Genomic DNA, 15,575 nt, shown 5'->3' on the forward strand with positions numbered 1-15,575 from the left:
TATGTGTTTAGCAAATAAATATCGAGCCCCAGGTTGGGCCAGCAGACCTTTCCATCAAAAGCATCTCCGTATGATGCCTACTGTACCTTGTTTTGGCGAATAAAGAAGCTGTTTTGTACCTACCAGTAACTCTCTCTCTGGTGATTTCATTCTTGCAACAGGGCCCATAGGGATGATAGGGAAATAAAGCCTCTGACGAAGCACCAGGGCTACAGAAAACCTTATCTCACCCATGTCAGGGATTGGCACACCCAGAATTGGCTTTTCAGGATATTTTGAGGCAGATGTTCTGCTCTGCAAACTCACCCAAGAACATTGGTGTGAGAATAAGCACACTGCCTCACCATCACGACTCACTTGCTCCTGTGAATCTCAGCAGGCTGATTGCCTGGTCTAATGGAAGCTGTGCCCCAGGATATTCATGGTTCAGAACTGACCTGCTTCTCGTAGACAATCTGGGAGAATGACCTGATGTACTGCTGTTCATTGACGGAGTCTGCTGTCTGCTGCTCGGTGTAAGAGGTACTGTTGCGGTACACACCAACAGATACAAAGGATGATGATGTGGTTTCCTGCAGGAGCACTTCCATGTAATATCTGTGAAGCAAACAGTCCCTCCTGTCAATCTATTGCACATTGGTTGCTTGCCAGTCTTTGGCCTGCGGCCAGTTATCCCACAGCAAAAAGAAGTTCTAATCGACATTCTGTTTATTCAAAAGTTCCAAAAATGTGATCTTAGGCTTGAAGTAAACTTGTAAACTATATCATCCTTTGGCTTCAAGTTTGGGGGAGTGATGTTGTATTGAAATGTCCCTACACCTCTCAGTATACAGTCAGCATGAAAGTGTTGGGCCAAAGGGCTGCTTTCTGTGCTGTCTGACTATTATTCTTTCATACGTGAGATCTCAAGGACTGTTTCTAACGTGTGTTGTGGGATCTTTCTTACTCAGGCCCAAGCTGAGGAGCACAACCAGCTAGTGACCATGTGAAGCAGCTAGCAACAAACAATTATCATCAATTTTAAAATCCAAGGACCAAAATCTGATGAGAGCTTTGCCCAGTTTTTGATCACAGAATGGCACAGTGGAGTGGGGTTGGGGGCTACATGATGTGGTGAGAGTGAGACAAATACATTTTGCTGTTTTGAACTTTGCATCAGCTGATGGTTTTATCAGTTGAAGGATACCCAATTCCTCTCCTTGGCATATTATAATTCCTTAGCATTCTCAACAAGATTTCAGAGTTCTTATTTCCAAAGAAATTTTAATTTCATATTTCTTAATTTTAATCTTAAAATAGACTTTATAGAAGTTTTCAGTTAAACATGAAAACCACACATGTAAATATGTAATCCAACAATTCATTGATTTAAATTTTATGAAGTATGCATAAATTATGAGGGCAAACGATCAGCTAAATATGATCAATGTACCATATGCAAATTGACAGATATAAATTGTATTCGCTATTTTAATTGTGTGAATATATTTTGTTTGTAATTTCACAACTGTTAATATAGAAGACTTGTAGAATTAGATACCTACTCTTTCCTTTTTTCGAGTTGCAGTATATCAGAGGACTGGCTGGAGTAGCTTCTGTAACTCCAGGTCTCCCTGGAGCCATAGGCAACTTTAGCCTAGGGAATGATGCAAAGGTGGAACATATGTTATTCGTCTACACAAATTCCTTCTTTATTTCTAATTGGAGGCAGCAACTACTAGTTCTCAAATGTTGTCAAAGTGACCAGCTTGTGTGCATGCAACTTATCAGACATCATAATTTGAAGTCTCAAGCTAATTCATTCTTTTCCAGTGAAACAGGGATGGGCGCCCTTCCCCTCACTATCAGGTTACTGATGGGCTCAAAGAAACGTCATGTATGGCTTTACTGCAGAGTACTCAGGAATATATAAATGTGACTCTTAGTTCTGCCCTCTAACTAAATCAAGGCAGACCTCAAGCTGCTCAGATGCAGAACAAAGTAAGCCCTTCAGCTCACTGAGTCTCTGCTGACATTGGATCATCCATTTGCACCAATCCTAAAAAAAATCCCACTTTTATTCTCCCCACATTCCCACCGACTCCTCACAGATTCTACCCCTCATGTACACACTAGCAACCAATTAATCCACTAACCTGCATGTCTTCGTGAAGTGGGAGGAGCTAGAGCATCTGGAAGAAGCCCCTGTGGTCACAGGGAGAACATCCATGTTCCATACAAACTGTGCCTGAGGTCACGATTGAACCCAGGTCTCTTTTGCTTTGAGACAACTACTGCTCCTGGATTTTATGCAGTCATCCCACAATCTAACTATCCGCAATCTCACAATCTAGCCCTCTATATCAGTCTGTTACCATCCTTGTCCACCCTGTCACTCAATAGCATCCCGGTGAAGATATTTTCCCAAACTACAGATTCAACTCCACTGGATACATGCTTCCAAATTACTCGCTCAGGATTGGAAGTGACTTCATGTTAAAATCTATTTTCCACAAATATACATATTTATCAGAATAAGAGGGCCAAAATTCTGTAACCTCCTTTCCAAGTCACGCACATCTGAAACAACTTACTGAAGACCTGCATTGTTAATGAATATGACTCTGCCCCACTGGTGTCAGGGAGACTCATCCACTCTCACAGATATAGTCACATTGTTAAAACTGATAGCTGTTCTCGTCACTATCGTTCACATGTATGAAACATCAACATTCACAAGGATCTATTTATCTGTTGTTAAATACATACGAAAGCTAACAGAATCGGTGGACATTCAAGCAAGATTACAAAATATCTATTTATATACCTTATCCTGAGGATGCCCGGTTAAGCTAAGGTAAAGTTCGTATACACCGTTCCCTCTGATGTAGAAACGGTAATCGTCGGTCACTGGAGCAACAAAGAATCCACTAAGACGGGTAACAGATGGACTCCATGTTGTGGAGGGTTTATAAAAGGCCTCATCAACCCATGCTGCTGAGTATCCCACAGTACTTTCATTGTAGTTTGGCAAGTCACTCAGGGTACCACCCTTCCAAGTTTCCACCTTCAAACCTCTTCCTCCTAAACAACAGATAATTGACAAAGTCAATACTTGCAAAGAAAGACCGATTTTAGTTCGTGTCCTACCAGTAGCAGTGCTGTAAACAGTTACTGGCCCTGTAGAGTTCATACCGCCAGCATCAGAGTACAAATGTACAGTGTGGAGGCTGGATGCACTTCACACATGGCCCCTCAGCTTTATTGAAACTTAGGGAGCGTACATTTCCAGGTGAAAATACTTAGAAAAGTGTTTTAATTTATTTATATACTTCATTTTAATGTTTAAAATATGGCACAGTAAAGTGCTTAAATTACATACATTTACTTTTCTTTTATTACTGAAGCCTAGATGGACTATTATTAAATATCTCTGGGTCACGTTATGATGGCTCAAAAGCCTCCTGTAGCAGTGAACTGGGCCAGTTTCAGCATTCACAGTGTCTGATGACAAATATTTTACTTCTTCCAAGTGTCACTGTAGCAAACAAAGTCGAGTTTGTGGCCGTATACACAGGTGCAATGAAACACTTACTTGCCACAGCATCACAGGCACATTGCATCATATAAGCAGCAGTCACAAGAGAAACAAACTATACAGAAGGTTTACAAAGTAGTACACAATTAAAAAAAGCTAAGTCCTTTGTCATGCAAACTGTAGTGATTAGGACTTGGTCTGTTGGTTCAAGAGCCGAATATTTAAAAGAATGTAGCTGTTCTTGAACGTGGTAGTGTGGGACTTCAGGCCTCTGTACGTACTGCCCATTAATAGATGTAAAAAGATGGCATAGTTCATTTAGTGGGATCATTGATATGGACGTTGGCTTTTTGAGGCAGCATCTCTTGTAGCTACTACCAATGGTGAGGAGGGATGTACCCTTAACGTATTGGGCAGAGTCTACTACTCTCTGCAGTTTAAAGCCCTACACATCCAATTGCTATACCAGGCCATGAAGCAACCAGTCAGAATACCTTCAATACCATATCTACAGAAGCCTGTTACAGTGTCTGGTGATAAGCCGAAACTCCTTAACGCTGGCACACTTCGCTTGTGATTGCAACTGTGTACTGGGCCCAGGATAGTCACCCAATATATTAAGCTGTGTTTGCTTAAAATACAAACAACCACCTTGCCTCAAAGCTTCCAATCAGAGGAGACTGTAGTAACTAGGCAGGATAACTAGTACATAGCAATAGCAGCAGAGAAAAAGTAATTTAACTCAAGGATCTATGCAAATCTCCACCTACTTTTCTTTACTTCCCTTTCTCCAATGAATACTTTGCCAGATATGCTTCCCCCCATTCATCTCACATTGTGGCAGCAAGTCCACTCCTGCCCATTGACTGAAGGCGCAGAATTGTAGTTGATTTAGAAGTAACTACCTTATGCTTATGGGCCATATATTTTGATTCCCCAGAAATAAAAACTTCAGCATGTGTACTCCTAATTCTAAAGAACTCCATCAAGCCAGTTTTCAATGATCCCTTACATTCAAGAATATATAAGCAGAGTCAGTCGGCCACTCAGCCCCTCCAGTCTAATCTGCTGTTCAATAAGGCTATGAGCGATCCAATCCACACTCTCCCCATCCCTCCCCTCAATTCCTGTTTAGTTGAAATGTCAATCACCATTATCAATATATTCACCAATTCCACCTCCACACTCAAGTTTAAAGATTCACACCTCAGAAAAAATCCCTTCTTCTCTCTTAAATGGGTGACCATTATTTTGAAACCATGCCCTTCCAGATGTAACCATTCTCTCAACAACCAGCCTACTGATCCATCTCAGAATACTAAAAGTTTCAATACAAACAACTCCCATTCTTCTAATCTCCAATAAACATCTCAAAGACATGCCTATTCTTTCTCCCCAGAAATAAACCAGTTGAACCTTCTTGACACCATACCCAAAGTAAGCATGGAGATATCATACAGTTGCATCAAAATATCCCCATTTTCAATCTCCCTTTGCAATAAAGCCAGCACTCAATTAACCTTCCTAACTACTTCTTTGCAGTGTGGATAACCTTATATCTTGTCACATTATATTTCATTTGCAAATTTCATGACCACTCACTTAACTTACCACTATCTTTTTCTGTCTCCTCACAACTTTCTACCTTTATACCATTGGAATGTTCACCACAGTACACTCAATCCCTTTATCCAATTTATTTTCATGCATTGTATGTTCCTGAGGATCCAGTACTGATTCTTTTGGCATCCCAGTAATGAATGATCTAACGGTTACAAATGATCAACTTCCCCCGAATCCATTTTCCTGTTGTTAGCCACTCTCTAGTATTGTGCCAACTTTGCCCTCTTATCTTAACTTTCATGTGGTAACTTATCAAATACTTTCTACAATCCAAGAAGATAACATCAAGAGGATCATCTTTATGCTCCCTCCCAGTTGTTACAATGTTCAAAGACCTCTGGAACATTTTATCAAACACCACTTTGCTTTCATAAAGGTACGTTTACTCTGTTTAATCCAAGAGCAGCATGTTGTTCAGAACAGAAGCATGATTAGCTTGTGTGCTGTGGCCTTTGTTGTTTCAGGATACAGAAGAAGCTAACTGACCCACCTACATCTTCTCAGTCCTGAAATCTCATGGGTTTGTTCCATCATACCTCCCCCAGATAATTGACTGGTTCAGATTGAAACCAATGAATGAATCCCTACACTAGACTGGAGAGCAGCTGCCACACTTGGCTTGATACCACTTAACTGCAGGAAGAGAGTGCATTATGGTGACAGCAACGAGGGACTGGTGTGATTAATTAGACTGTTGATCGATTCCTGCTTGCTCCCTTGGAATTACTTGTTAAACAAACCACATGAAATAGCTCTGTGTCTTATTTTCTCCTTTCAATTAATTGTTTAGAACTTTTTTTTGTCATCTTTGTTAATTGGTAGAGGCACCTATAAATGTTTGCCTGGAGCGAGACTCAGAAATATCTGATTGAATCCATACTGCTTTGGGACATTGTAAGGCTGGGAAAGGTACTTCAGAGAAGCTGGTTTTCTTTTAAGGTTTATAGAAGAAACTTTGAATTGGTCTAATAGAAGACTCCCTTCCCCACTGTGCATGTGAGACAGCATTAGTCAAGGTGGGGAGGTTGTTCAGGGACTCACAGATCAAAATATATAATTTTAATTTGTACTCCTGATGGTAAAATTAATCCCTGTTGTCCAACTTAAGCTATATCTGAATGTAGGATGTGATTCTGATTAATGTTTATCTAATGGAAAATGTTGTGAAGCCTTGTTATTCAAGGGACTGAACTGAATTCTGCCCACTTACAATAAGGATGGTCTACAAATCAGTCTGACAAGCCTACTACGCAAGTGGCACTTTAGCTCATAGGCAACAAACCCTCCTTTGATTCAGAGGGTCAGGTTACTCCAGAAACATGAATATAGACCTATAGTTGAAGGAAGGCCAAGTTGTCTGGGATGCTAAACTAACGACCTATTCAATAAGATGGACTTGAATGATTCAGGGGATTATATTAAGCAATTGGTCACACCATTAATCAGATCACTTATGGCACGGTCACCTCTGGGATTGTTCTCTGAATAGGTTTGTTGTTATGTATGTCTCTATTACAAAAACATCCAGTGCCTTTAATAGTGTTAAACTCCCCAAAGCATCTCACTGGAGAGATGTCAGACTAAATGGTATCCCACGCAGGGAGATGTGGATAGGTGAGCAAAGGCCCGGCCAATCAGGGATTAAGCAATGTCTTGAAGCAGAGCTGAAGGCATTGCCATCAATGGTGGAGAAAAGGGAAGTTGCTGTGACATTGAAAATATTAAGTTGGCCATAAAACACTCCATCTCTTGATAATAACACACACAAAATGCTGGTGGAACACAGTAGGCCAGGCAGCATCTATAGGGAGAAACGTCGCTTCTCCCTATAGATGCTGCCTGGCTTGCTGTGTTCCACCAGCATTTTGTGTGTGTTGTTGTTTGAATTTCCAGCATCTGCAGATTTCCTCGTGTTATCTCTTGATAATGTACAGATTGCTCCTAGACATGTCTTCTTTTGTCATACCATTTGAATTATGAGATGATTGGAGATTGGCAAATATTATTTGTTTGTTCAAGAAAGAAAATGGAGATAATTTTGGAAATGGATTAAGGTAGAATAGTGGATGTGGTGTATATGGATTTTAGTAAGACATTTGACAAGGTTACCCGCGTGAAATTGATTCAGAAAGTCAGGAGGCATGGGGTCCAGGGATACATCACTGAGTGGATTGAGAATTGGCTTGCCTACAGAAAGCAGAGGGGGGTAGAAGGTGGAGGAAGGATATGCCTGTGTATGCTGGAAAATGTTAACTATTTCTGAGGAAAGTTATTTGCAGGTTAGATGTGCTTGAACCACTTGGCTCTTCTCTTTAGTTAATTTGTCCAACATGAGCTTGTGCCAAGTAGTTGGGATTTGTGTAGGTTGGTGAGCCATGGTGACTGAGATTAAGTGTGCTGATATAATTAATATTATAGAATTAATCTAGTTTAGGATACCAACCACATGAACTAGATTAGAAATAAGTGACCAGTTATACTATACAGTACCATGAATATCTAACACATTACCCTGTTTATGCTTAATAGAGTCATATCTATTTTCATTAACCAATACTTTTATATTTATGTCATTTAACATCATCTAAGCATATATTAATAATTTGATATACTTACCATATTATGTTTTTGATGAAAATATGTTAATTAAAATAAACTACCTGGGAAAACTGTTCTGGAAAAATTGCTTTCTTTTGGCACCTGGCAGATTATTTGACTTGCGTTGAGCCTGAGAATCTCACAGGTTTGGTCTGTTTAAGACAAAGAATAAAACAAAAATAGCTCATAGAACGATTTTAGATCTACATTCAGCATGAATGCACTTTGCTGAACACTACAATGGATGATAGTTTGAGTACACAGGACGGATATTTTCAAATGAAAGGTTGTTAACATCACTAGCTATAAATTGCCCTCTCTGTAACTCTATATATTATAACATTCAAATTGTGAAAGGTGTTAAAACATTGCTAGATTTAAGAAATGAAGCTTGCACAATAGGATAGATTGTGGACTGAGTCTATAGGGTCACGTTTAATATGCACTTGGTTTTGGAAGTCTTTGACTCCTTCCATTGGATGGAAACTCCCAGGTACGTTGGTCTGTCTTCCACAGTCACTTGTCTATAAATGGAACATATCCCACTGCTCTCACTCGTCTCTCTGATGCAGAAGGTTATGGAATCTTCCCTGCTCAGACAATTCAGCATTACAATTATGCTTCAGCGTGGTACTGAGGGAGCACTGCACCTCTGTTCCACATTGAGATATCATTTTGATAGTGATATATATCACCTTTCAAGGGTTCTGTTTTTCTGACGAGATATTAGTCAAGCATCATCTGCTCACTGAATTAGCCCACAGAACAGAAGGAGCAGGGTTCCCCTTAATCACTAGCTATTCCTGAACCAATGTTACATGGCTGCTTGTGGGAGCTTGCTCTGCAAAACTGGCTGCCATATTTTATGTATTTTTATTTAATGAATTGGGCCTTCCAGCCCCTCGAGTCATGCCAGCCTAGCAACCCCCGACAAACCCGATTAACCCTAGCCTAATCGTGAAACAATTTACCATGACCAATGTCTTTGGAATGTGGGAGGAAACTGGAGAACCTGGAGAAAACCCACACATTCCACAGGGAGGATGTACACAAACTCCTTACAGGATGATGGTGGAATTGAACTCTGAACTCCGGAATGCCCCAAGCTGTAATAGCATCACACTAACCCCTATGCTACTGTGGCACCCAAAAGCTGGAAAAGGGTTTTGTGTGGTTCTGAGGTAGTCAAGGGCACCGTAGACTGTTCTGGCTTCCCTAGTACATACCTGCCACAGTAACTTTGGCTGGGGCATCTGTTTCATCAAAGAACCTCCCTTTCACTGTCAGCAGAGTGCCTCCTTCCACACTCCCTTCAGACGGGTAGATGCCAGTCATCTCTTCAAAGGAAGAAAGGCAGCATTTAACATCACCAACACATATCAAATTTTCTTTCATTCTAAACTATAAATGATATCATTAAAATGAAAACTTATCTTGCTCTTTAGATTTAGCAATAATATGAAAACTGAACTCTGGAAATACTTAACAGGTCAGGCAGCAGCAGTGGAGAGAGAAGAAGCATCAACATTTCAGGTTACTGACCTTTCATTAGAGAGTTATTATTTCAGATTACCAGCATTTGCAGAATTTTGTTCTGTTTATATTGTACTTAATTGGCTTCAGCCTCAGTTCAGGAACTAACTTATCCAGAAAGAGACTGAGATTGATAAAAATCACAGTGTTACATACGCTAAGATCCTGAAATCAACAGTGAAACTTCAGGAAACATTCCAAGAGAGGTGGACAGCACAAAAGACAGACACAGAAACACACGGTCTGCTTGCTGTGGCAGATAATTTCCTCTCATAGAATAATTGCAAATGGCCTTACCTCTGGCCTGGTGCTTGGAGATGTATCAACCACAGTTATCCATTGATGCAAGAACATCTGGGGCACATTTGGCTTACAGCATTGGGACTGGGAGACATATTAGGGCTTGTGGAGGGAGATGTGAAGGTTGGACGTGTAGTGCTTATTGAGAAACAACTTGACTTCATGTTAGTTTGCTGGAAGGAGGCAGCCTAGAATGTTGCTGCTCACAGCTTGGAACCTCAGTGGATGACATTGGGGGAGAAGTTATAAAATTTTGGTTCTTTGAACAGATCAACATTAATCAGGATCCTGCCTGAGCCTCACTCATTCTGATATCAAACACAAGATTGACTTTGGACACCAGTTCCAATTTCAGTGGGTTTTTGGAGATAAATTAGCTGCTACAAGTATCCTACAAGTATCTTGTATACTTGTCCTACAAGTATCTGGGAGTACAGTTAGACGAGAAGCTAGACTGGACTGCCAACACAGATGCCTTGTGCAGGAAGGCACAGAGTCGACTGTACTTCCTTAGAAGGTTGGCGTCATTCAATGTCTGTAGTGAGATGCTGAAGATGTTCTATAGGTCAGTTGTGGAGAGCGCCCTCTTCTTTGTGGTGGCGTGTTGGGGAGGAAGCATTAAGAAGAGGGACGCCTCACGTCTTAATAAGCTGGTAAGGAAGGCGGGCTCTGTCGTGGGCAAAGTACTGGAGAGTTTAACATCGGTAGCTGAGCAAAGGGCGCTGAGTAGGCTACGGTCAATTATGGAAAACTCTGAACATCCTCTACATAGCACCATCCAGAGACAGAGAAGCAGTTTCAGCGACAGGTTACTATCGATGCAATGCTCCTCAGACAGGATGAAGAGGTCAATACTCCCCAATGCCATTAGGCTTTACAATTCAACCGCCAGGACTTAAGAACTTTTTAAAAGCTATTATTAATGCTTTTTGAGATAGTGATTTAGATGCATATCATATTTTTTACTGAGTTAAGTATTGTATGTAATTAGTTTTGCTACAACAAGTGTATGGGACATTGGAAAAAAAGTTGAATTTCCCCATGGGGATGAATAAAGTATCTATCTATCTTAAACAGGAGTTGATAAAACATTCCCTGTGGATCCTGAGAGAAAGGGTAATGATGCAGTGAACTAGATCTTTGTAAGTTTGTATTTCATTATCAGCAGTGACTGACATGGAACCACATCTCTGCCTGTAGGGTCAGACACCATTAACTACAGCAGATGCTTCAATCCAATTACCCAGATGACATTTTTACCACTAGTTATACTTCTGCTGGAATTTTTCTGACTCGATGCTATTTCATAAACAAAACCTCTGTACATTCAACCAATAAGTATTATTATAGCTGCCTAATAAATTTGCCAAACTTGAAATAAATCAAGGCAGCCAATAACCTTTCCCAAACATATGTCTGCATATTGAGTTATGCATAACCTTCAGAGCACTCCCACATTTTGAGGTGTCTCAGGAGCATCGCTTGTCCTTCCTCTTCCCACCTCCACCTCCCATTTTCATCCCTTTCTGTGTCCCAGCTGCACTCTCGCCCCAGACTTTCCACGAAGCCCAATGGCAGAGCAGGAGTCTGCTGAGATTCCCAGCACTTACTGGGAGCTCAGGCCTGGATCCTTCAGCTGGTTATACTGGGCAGGGGATTCACAAATCCATTCATTTGGGGGAGTGACAGGTCAAAAGGAGAAGAACAGTAAAATGGTGCTGGAGCTAGTGCTGCCTTCTCATGTCCCCAGGGCTCCAGGTTCAACCCTGACCTAGGATGTTGCCCATGTGGAGTTTGCACTTTCTCCCTGAGTTTGTTCTGGGTGTTTGTTTCCTGCCAAAACTCAAAGACCAAGGTTGATAAGTTAATTTGCCATTGTAAATGACTGTGGGGAGAGGGTTTGCAGCAGAATTGAGATGGAGTTGGTGAGCAGCTGAGAGAGAATGAGTCACGGGGTGGCCACAGGGAGAGGAGCTTTGAGACTAATGTAATTGTCCTATTGGGAATCAGCACCTACAGAATAGCCTCCTTCTGTGTTAATCGTAAGTAACAAAGGGAAAGAGGCCAATTATACATACTAAATTATTTGCTGTTGTTTGTTTTAATTTATTATTTAAAGTGTTTTAGCTAATTTTGTTTTAAGTGTTAATAATGTTCGAGTCAGGATTTGCCAGTTGTGTAAAGCTGCAGAAGTTCTGGTGGGGGATCTTGTGCTCTTGACCAGCCACATTCCACAACATTGTTCCAGACACTGTCACTGCCCTGTGCCAATCCTGGGAAGAGAAGAGAAGGTGGGTGGAAGAAAGGGGCTCCAGAAGGGATCTGGGAACCTCAGACGTGGAGTGGGGACTTGATCAGTTTCCTTCCTCTTCCATGTGTATAATTAGTCCAATAAACAGTTCACTATTTCACCACCCAGTGGCTGGGACTGCATGGGAAAGACTCCACATTATACCCAGACTCTTCCTGGTCAAGCAGTGTGCATATATACACATGTATCTGGACTGGAAGCTGTGAACCAATCTACACTGAGTATGACTCTTGAAGGAGGTTGGGATGACTGAATTCACCTTCCAATGATCACAATCTCATCCTGATTTACAAATCGCTCCTTGGCCCACCATACCCTATCACAAACATGTCCAATACCATAAAATTCTAACATCTCTGCTCCTTTCTCATCCCAGAATTTAATTATTACTCCATTCATTTTCCAGAGACCTGGAGTTCCCTCCAGGACCTTCTCCTTAAAGCCAATCCTCTTGACTTTATGGTTATTGGACCTACCATTTCTTGGATGACAGTATGCTTGTATGAAGTAGCTGTTGAGTAATGAAGTTAAGATCACCCCAGGGTCACAGATGATGGCAATGGATAAGACTGTCACTCCTTAACTCACTAATCCTAATGAATGGTGGTGTCCTTACCTGCGTAGGTTTGGAACATGCTGAGTTTATTGAGCGAGGAAACAAAATAAGCTTCTGCACGAGGTAGAGACCTGCAGTGGGAATAACAGGGAACGCACAATTTTGATCTAAAGATGAAAACTGCACCATAAAAGTAATGTATTTTGTAATATAGTGCTTGAAAATTCACTTAATAAATGTAACATTTATATACAACACACAAATATGTTTTGCTGAGAGAGTTGTGTGCGTGGATACCTAGGATGTGACATACTCAGATAAGCATGTGAAAAATTCCCACCTAGCCCAAAAATATCAAGTCTGCTCTAAAAATAACAAAACATTAAAAGTTTGATTAAGGTTTTACTTGAAGTACATAAAATACCAAATAGCAACTAATGCTATGTAATTATCAGTGGATAATTGCACAGGAACCGATACTTGGTATGTACACATGCAGTCTCCCTCAGTGACATTGGCTCTACAGTTTCCATCGTGTGATTTTAAGTTAATTGGTTAAAATTTCTTACCTTCCATAGCCATTATTCAAAATGAAGCTCATATTATGGTGGCCTGAAATCAACAAAGAGAAATTGAAATGCTATGCCTGTTCCAGCTTTGACAATGTCCTATATAGATCATTAATGAATCTTACCTATGTATGTGCCAGTCATTCTGCAGGTCATAGTGCCTTTATCCCTGTAGTTAAGTTTCAAACCATACCTGCAAGTTTAAAATCTTGCATTGTATTCAACAAAAATATTATTATTGCAATCAGTTTACAGGAAGGTGAAATCTATATGGGAAAATAGTTCTCCCAGGGTAATATGAAAAAGTTTCATGGCAAGGTTCCTTCCACGACCAGCTATCAGTCACAAAGTTTCAAAACTTCAGAGTCAAAATAAGCCTCAGGGATGAAGTCTAAAGTTGATGACGGTAAAGCAGCTCTTCGGATTCGAGGGTTGGTCTGGTTTCAGATAGACTGTAGATTTGAAACTATTACTTTGCCCCGCTGCCCAAGACCAATTCACGTCCATTTGCCGAAGGGTGTAAAATATAAGGTAGTAAACACAAAGTACACTGCAGATGCTGTGGTCAAATCAACACGTACAAATAAGCTGAATGAACTCAGCAGGTCGGGCAGCATCTGTTGAAATGAGCAGTCAATGTTTCGGGCCAAGGGTCTCGGCCCGAAATGTTGACTGCTCATTTCAACAAAATATAAGGTAGGGCAGTTCGTGGTGTAGACAGCAGTCCTAAGTGGAGCGCTCAGGAGTACTGAGTGTCAGTAGTCCTCCAGCCACCAGGTCCTGGATCTTACCATCAGTAGCGATGCGGCAATGCTGGTTGCTAACTTTGGAAGAAGTAACCTCGAAGATCCAGTGATGGTTAACCACTGGGAATTTAATTACAACCACTAAAGTCACACCGATAGGTTATGTGTATAAACAAAGGGACACCTTTCCAGATGGAATTAAGCTAGGACTGCCCCCAGAATTGTAGACAGCAACTCAGAAAGTTCAGAATGAGTTGGTTACAAATTTGGGAAGAAAATGACTAAGTCACTTTAAGCAGATATCACAGTGGGCCAGACTGAATCAAAACAGACTCAACAGAACATCCTCATTACATTTAAATAAACTCACAAGTTATCGGAGTCCGGATGAACTAAGTCACAGAGCTTTCCTCCAGCATAGACTCTAGGATTAGAGAGATGTCACATAATTAATCATTCAGGGTTATTGGTATTTGTAATCTCTGCTTACAACTAGACTTTAAAGGATATCCATTGTAGTTTCAATGAGTTTTGAAAAGCAGATGAATATGCAGTGGTTGCTACATTACCAAGCTATAAATGCAATCAAATCTAGTGTACCATCATCAAAGGGAGGACATAATCAGGACAGAAAGAGGATCTTCTTGAGAAAGATCTGGTTGAGTGATCATGCTTGGATGCCCTGCAAAAGCTTTGTCTCGTCTTCCCCTCCCTGTGGTATTAGATGTTTGAAAGTCTCAGAAAACAACAAAACATGGAATTCCTTTCCTTCACCATGAGCTATGACCACACATAATCATTTGCTCCAGAATTAAGATTCATTCAATTTTCAAGATTACTTAATATCATATCCAGTACTCAAGTGTGAAGGAGAAGAAAATGAAGTAATTGTTACTCTGGATCCAATGCAGCACAACAAAAAAACACAATAAGGTAAAGAACATAATAACAAAAAGCACACAATAAATATAAATACATAAGATAGCTTATATACATAGACTGATGGCATGTCCATCAAGTGATGCTAGGCATAGCAGTCTGCACATACTATGAAGTAGTGGTAGTAGGGGATTTGGAGGGCTAGGTTAGTGGGTTGAGGTGTTGATCAGCCTTACTGCTTTAAGCCTGGCATGAATGCGACATAGCCTCCTTTCTGATGGGAGTGGAACAAACAATCCACAAACAGGGTGGGTGGGATCCTTCCTGATGTTACTGGCCCTTTTCTGTATATACATATGTCCTTGATGGCAAGTGGGCTGGTGCCAGTGATGTGTTGGGTAGTTTTGACTACCTGTTGTAGAATCTTCCTGTCTGTACTATGCAGCATGTTGTTGTTGTTGAGTGACTCATGGGAACCCTATGGACACAGTATTTCATGACGTGGAAGTAGATCGTCAGGGCTTTCTGCTGCCCAAGTTGGAACCCGGCTAGGTTTGAACTCAGGACCATCTGCCTCGGAGTCCAGTGCTGATGCCACTACACCACTGGCCAGTAACAGCATGTTAAGATGCGCGATTGTGCATCTGTAGGATGAGGTGAGCATAGATGTGCATTGTCCAGCTCTTTGTAGCCTTCTCAGAAAGCAGAGGCTTTGGTGAGCTTTCCTGATAGTCCTGGGACCATAAGAAGTTGTGTGGGTTGTGCAGTCCCAAAAGTTTGAAACTACTCAGTTTCTACTCCTGTGCTGTTGATGTAAAAAGGGCCCACGAAGGTAAAAAAAAAAAATTACAGATCAAACTGTGCCTCATCCTAGTTATTGTCAAGGGACCACCTCACCTCAGTCAAAGCCTGATGGCTAGGCAGTTTTCATTTAAAAGGCAGA

General features: G+C 41.0%; 1 protein-coding gene across 1 annotated transcript in view; it reads right to left on the minus strand.

The window, feature by feature from the left end:
- The window catches only part of pkhd1l1.1 (PKHD1 like 1, tandem duplicate 1), a 144,546-nt gene that overhangs the window by 120,738 nt on the left and 8,233 nt on the right, over positions 1 to 15,575 (minus strand). Inside the window, 9 exon segments of the mRNA XM_073069876.1 lie at positions 438 to 597; positions 1,545 to 1,636; positions 2,807 to 3,063; positions 7,801 to 7,890; positions 8,965 to 9,075; positions 12,499 to 12,569; positions 13,008 to 13,050; positions 13,133 to 13,200; positions 14,124 to 14,177. Of these exon segments, the coding sequence (XP_072925977.1) occupies positions 438 to 597; positions 1,545 to 1,636; positions 2,807 to 3,063; positions 7,801 to 7,890; positions 8,965 to 9,075; positions 12,499 to 12,569; positions 13,008 to 13,050; positions 13,133 to 13,200; positions 14,124 to 14,177 (946 nt within the window).

Source organism: Hemitrygon akajei, chromosome 1 (assembly GCF_048418815.1).
Source record: "Hemitrygon akajei chromosome 1, sHemAka1.3, whole genome shotgun sequence".
Taxonomy (NCBI): Eukaryota; Metazoa; Chordata; class Chondrichthyes; order Myliobatiformes; family Dasyatidae; genus Hemitrygon; species Hemitrygon akajei.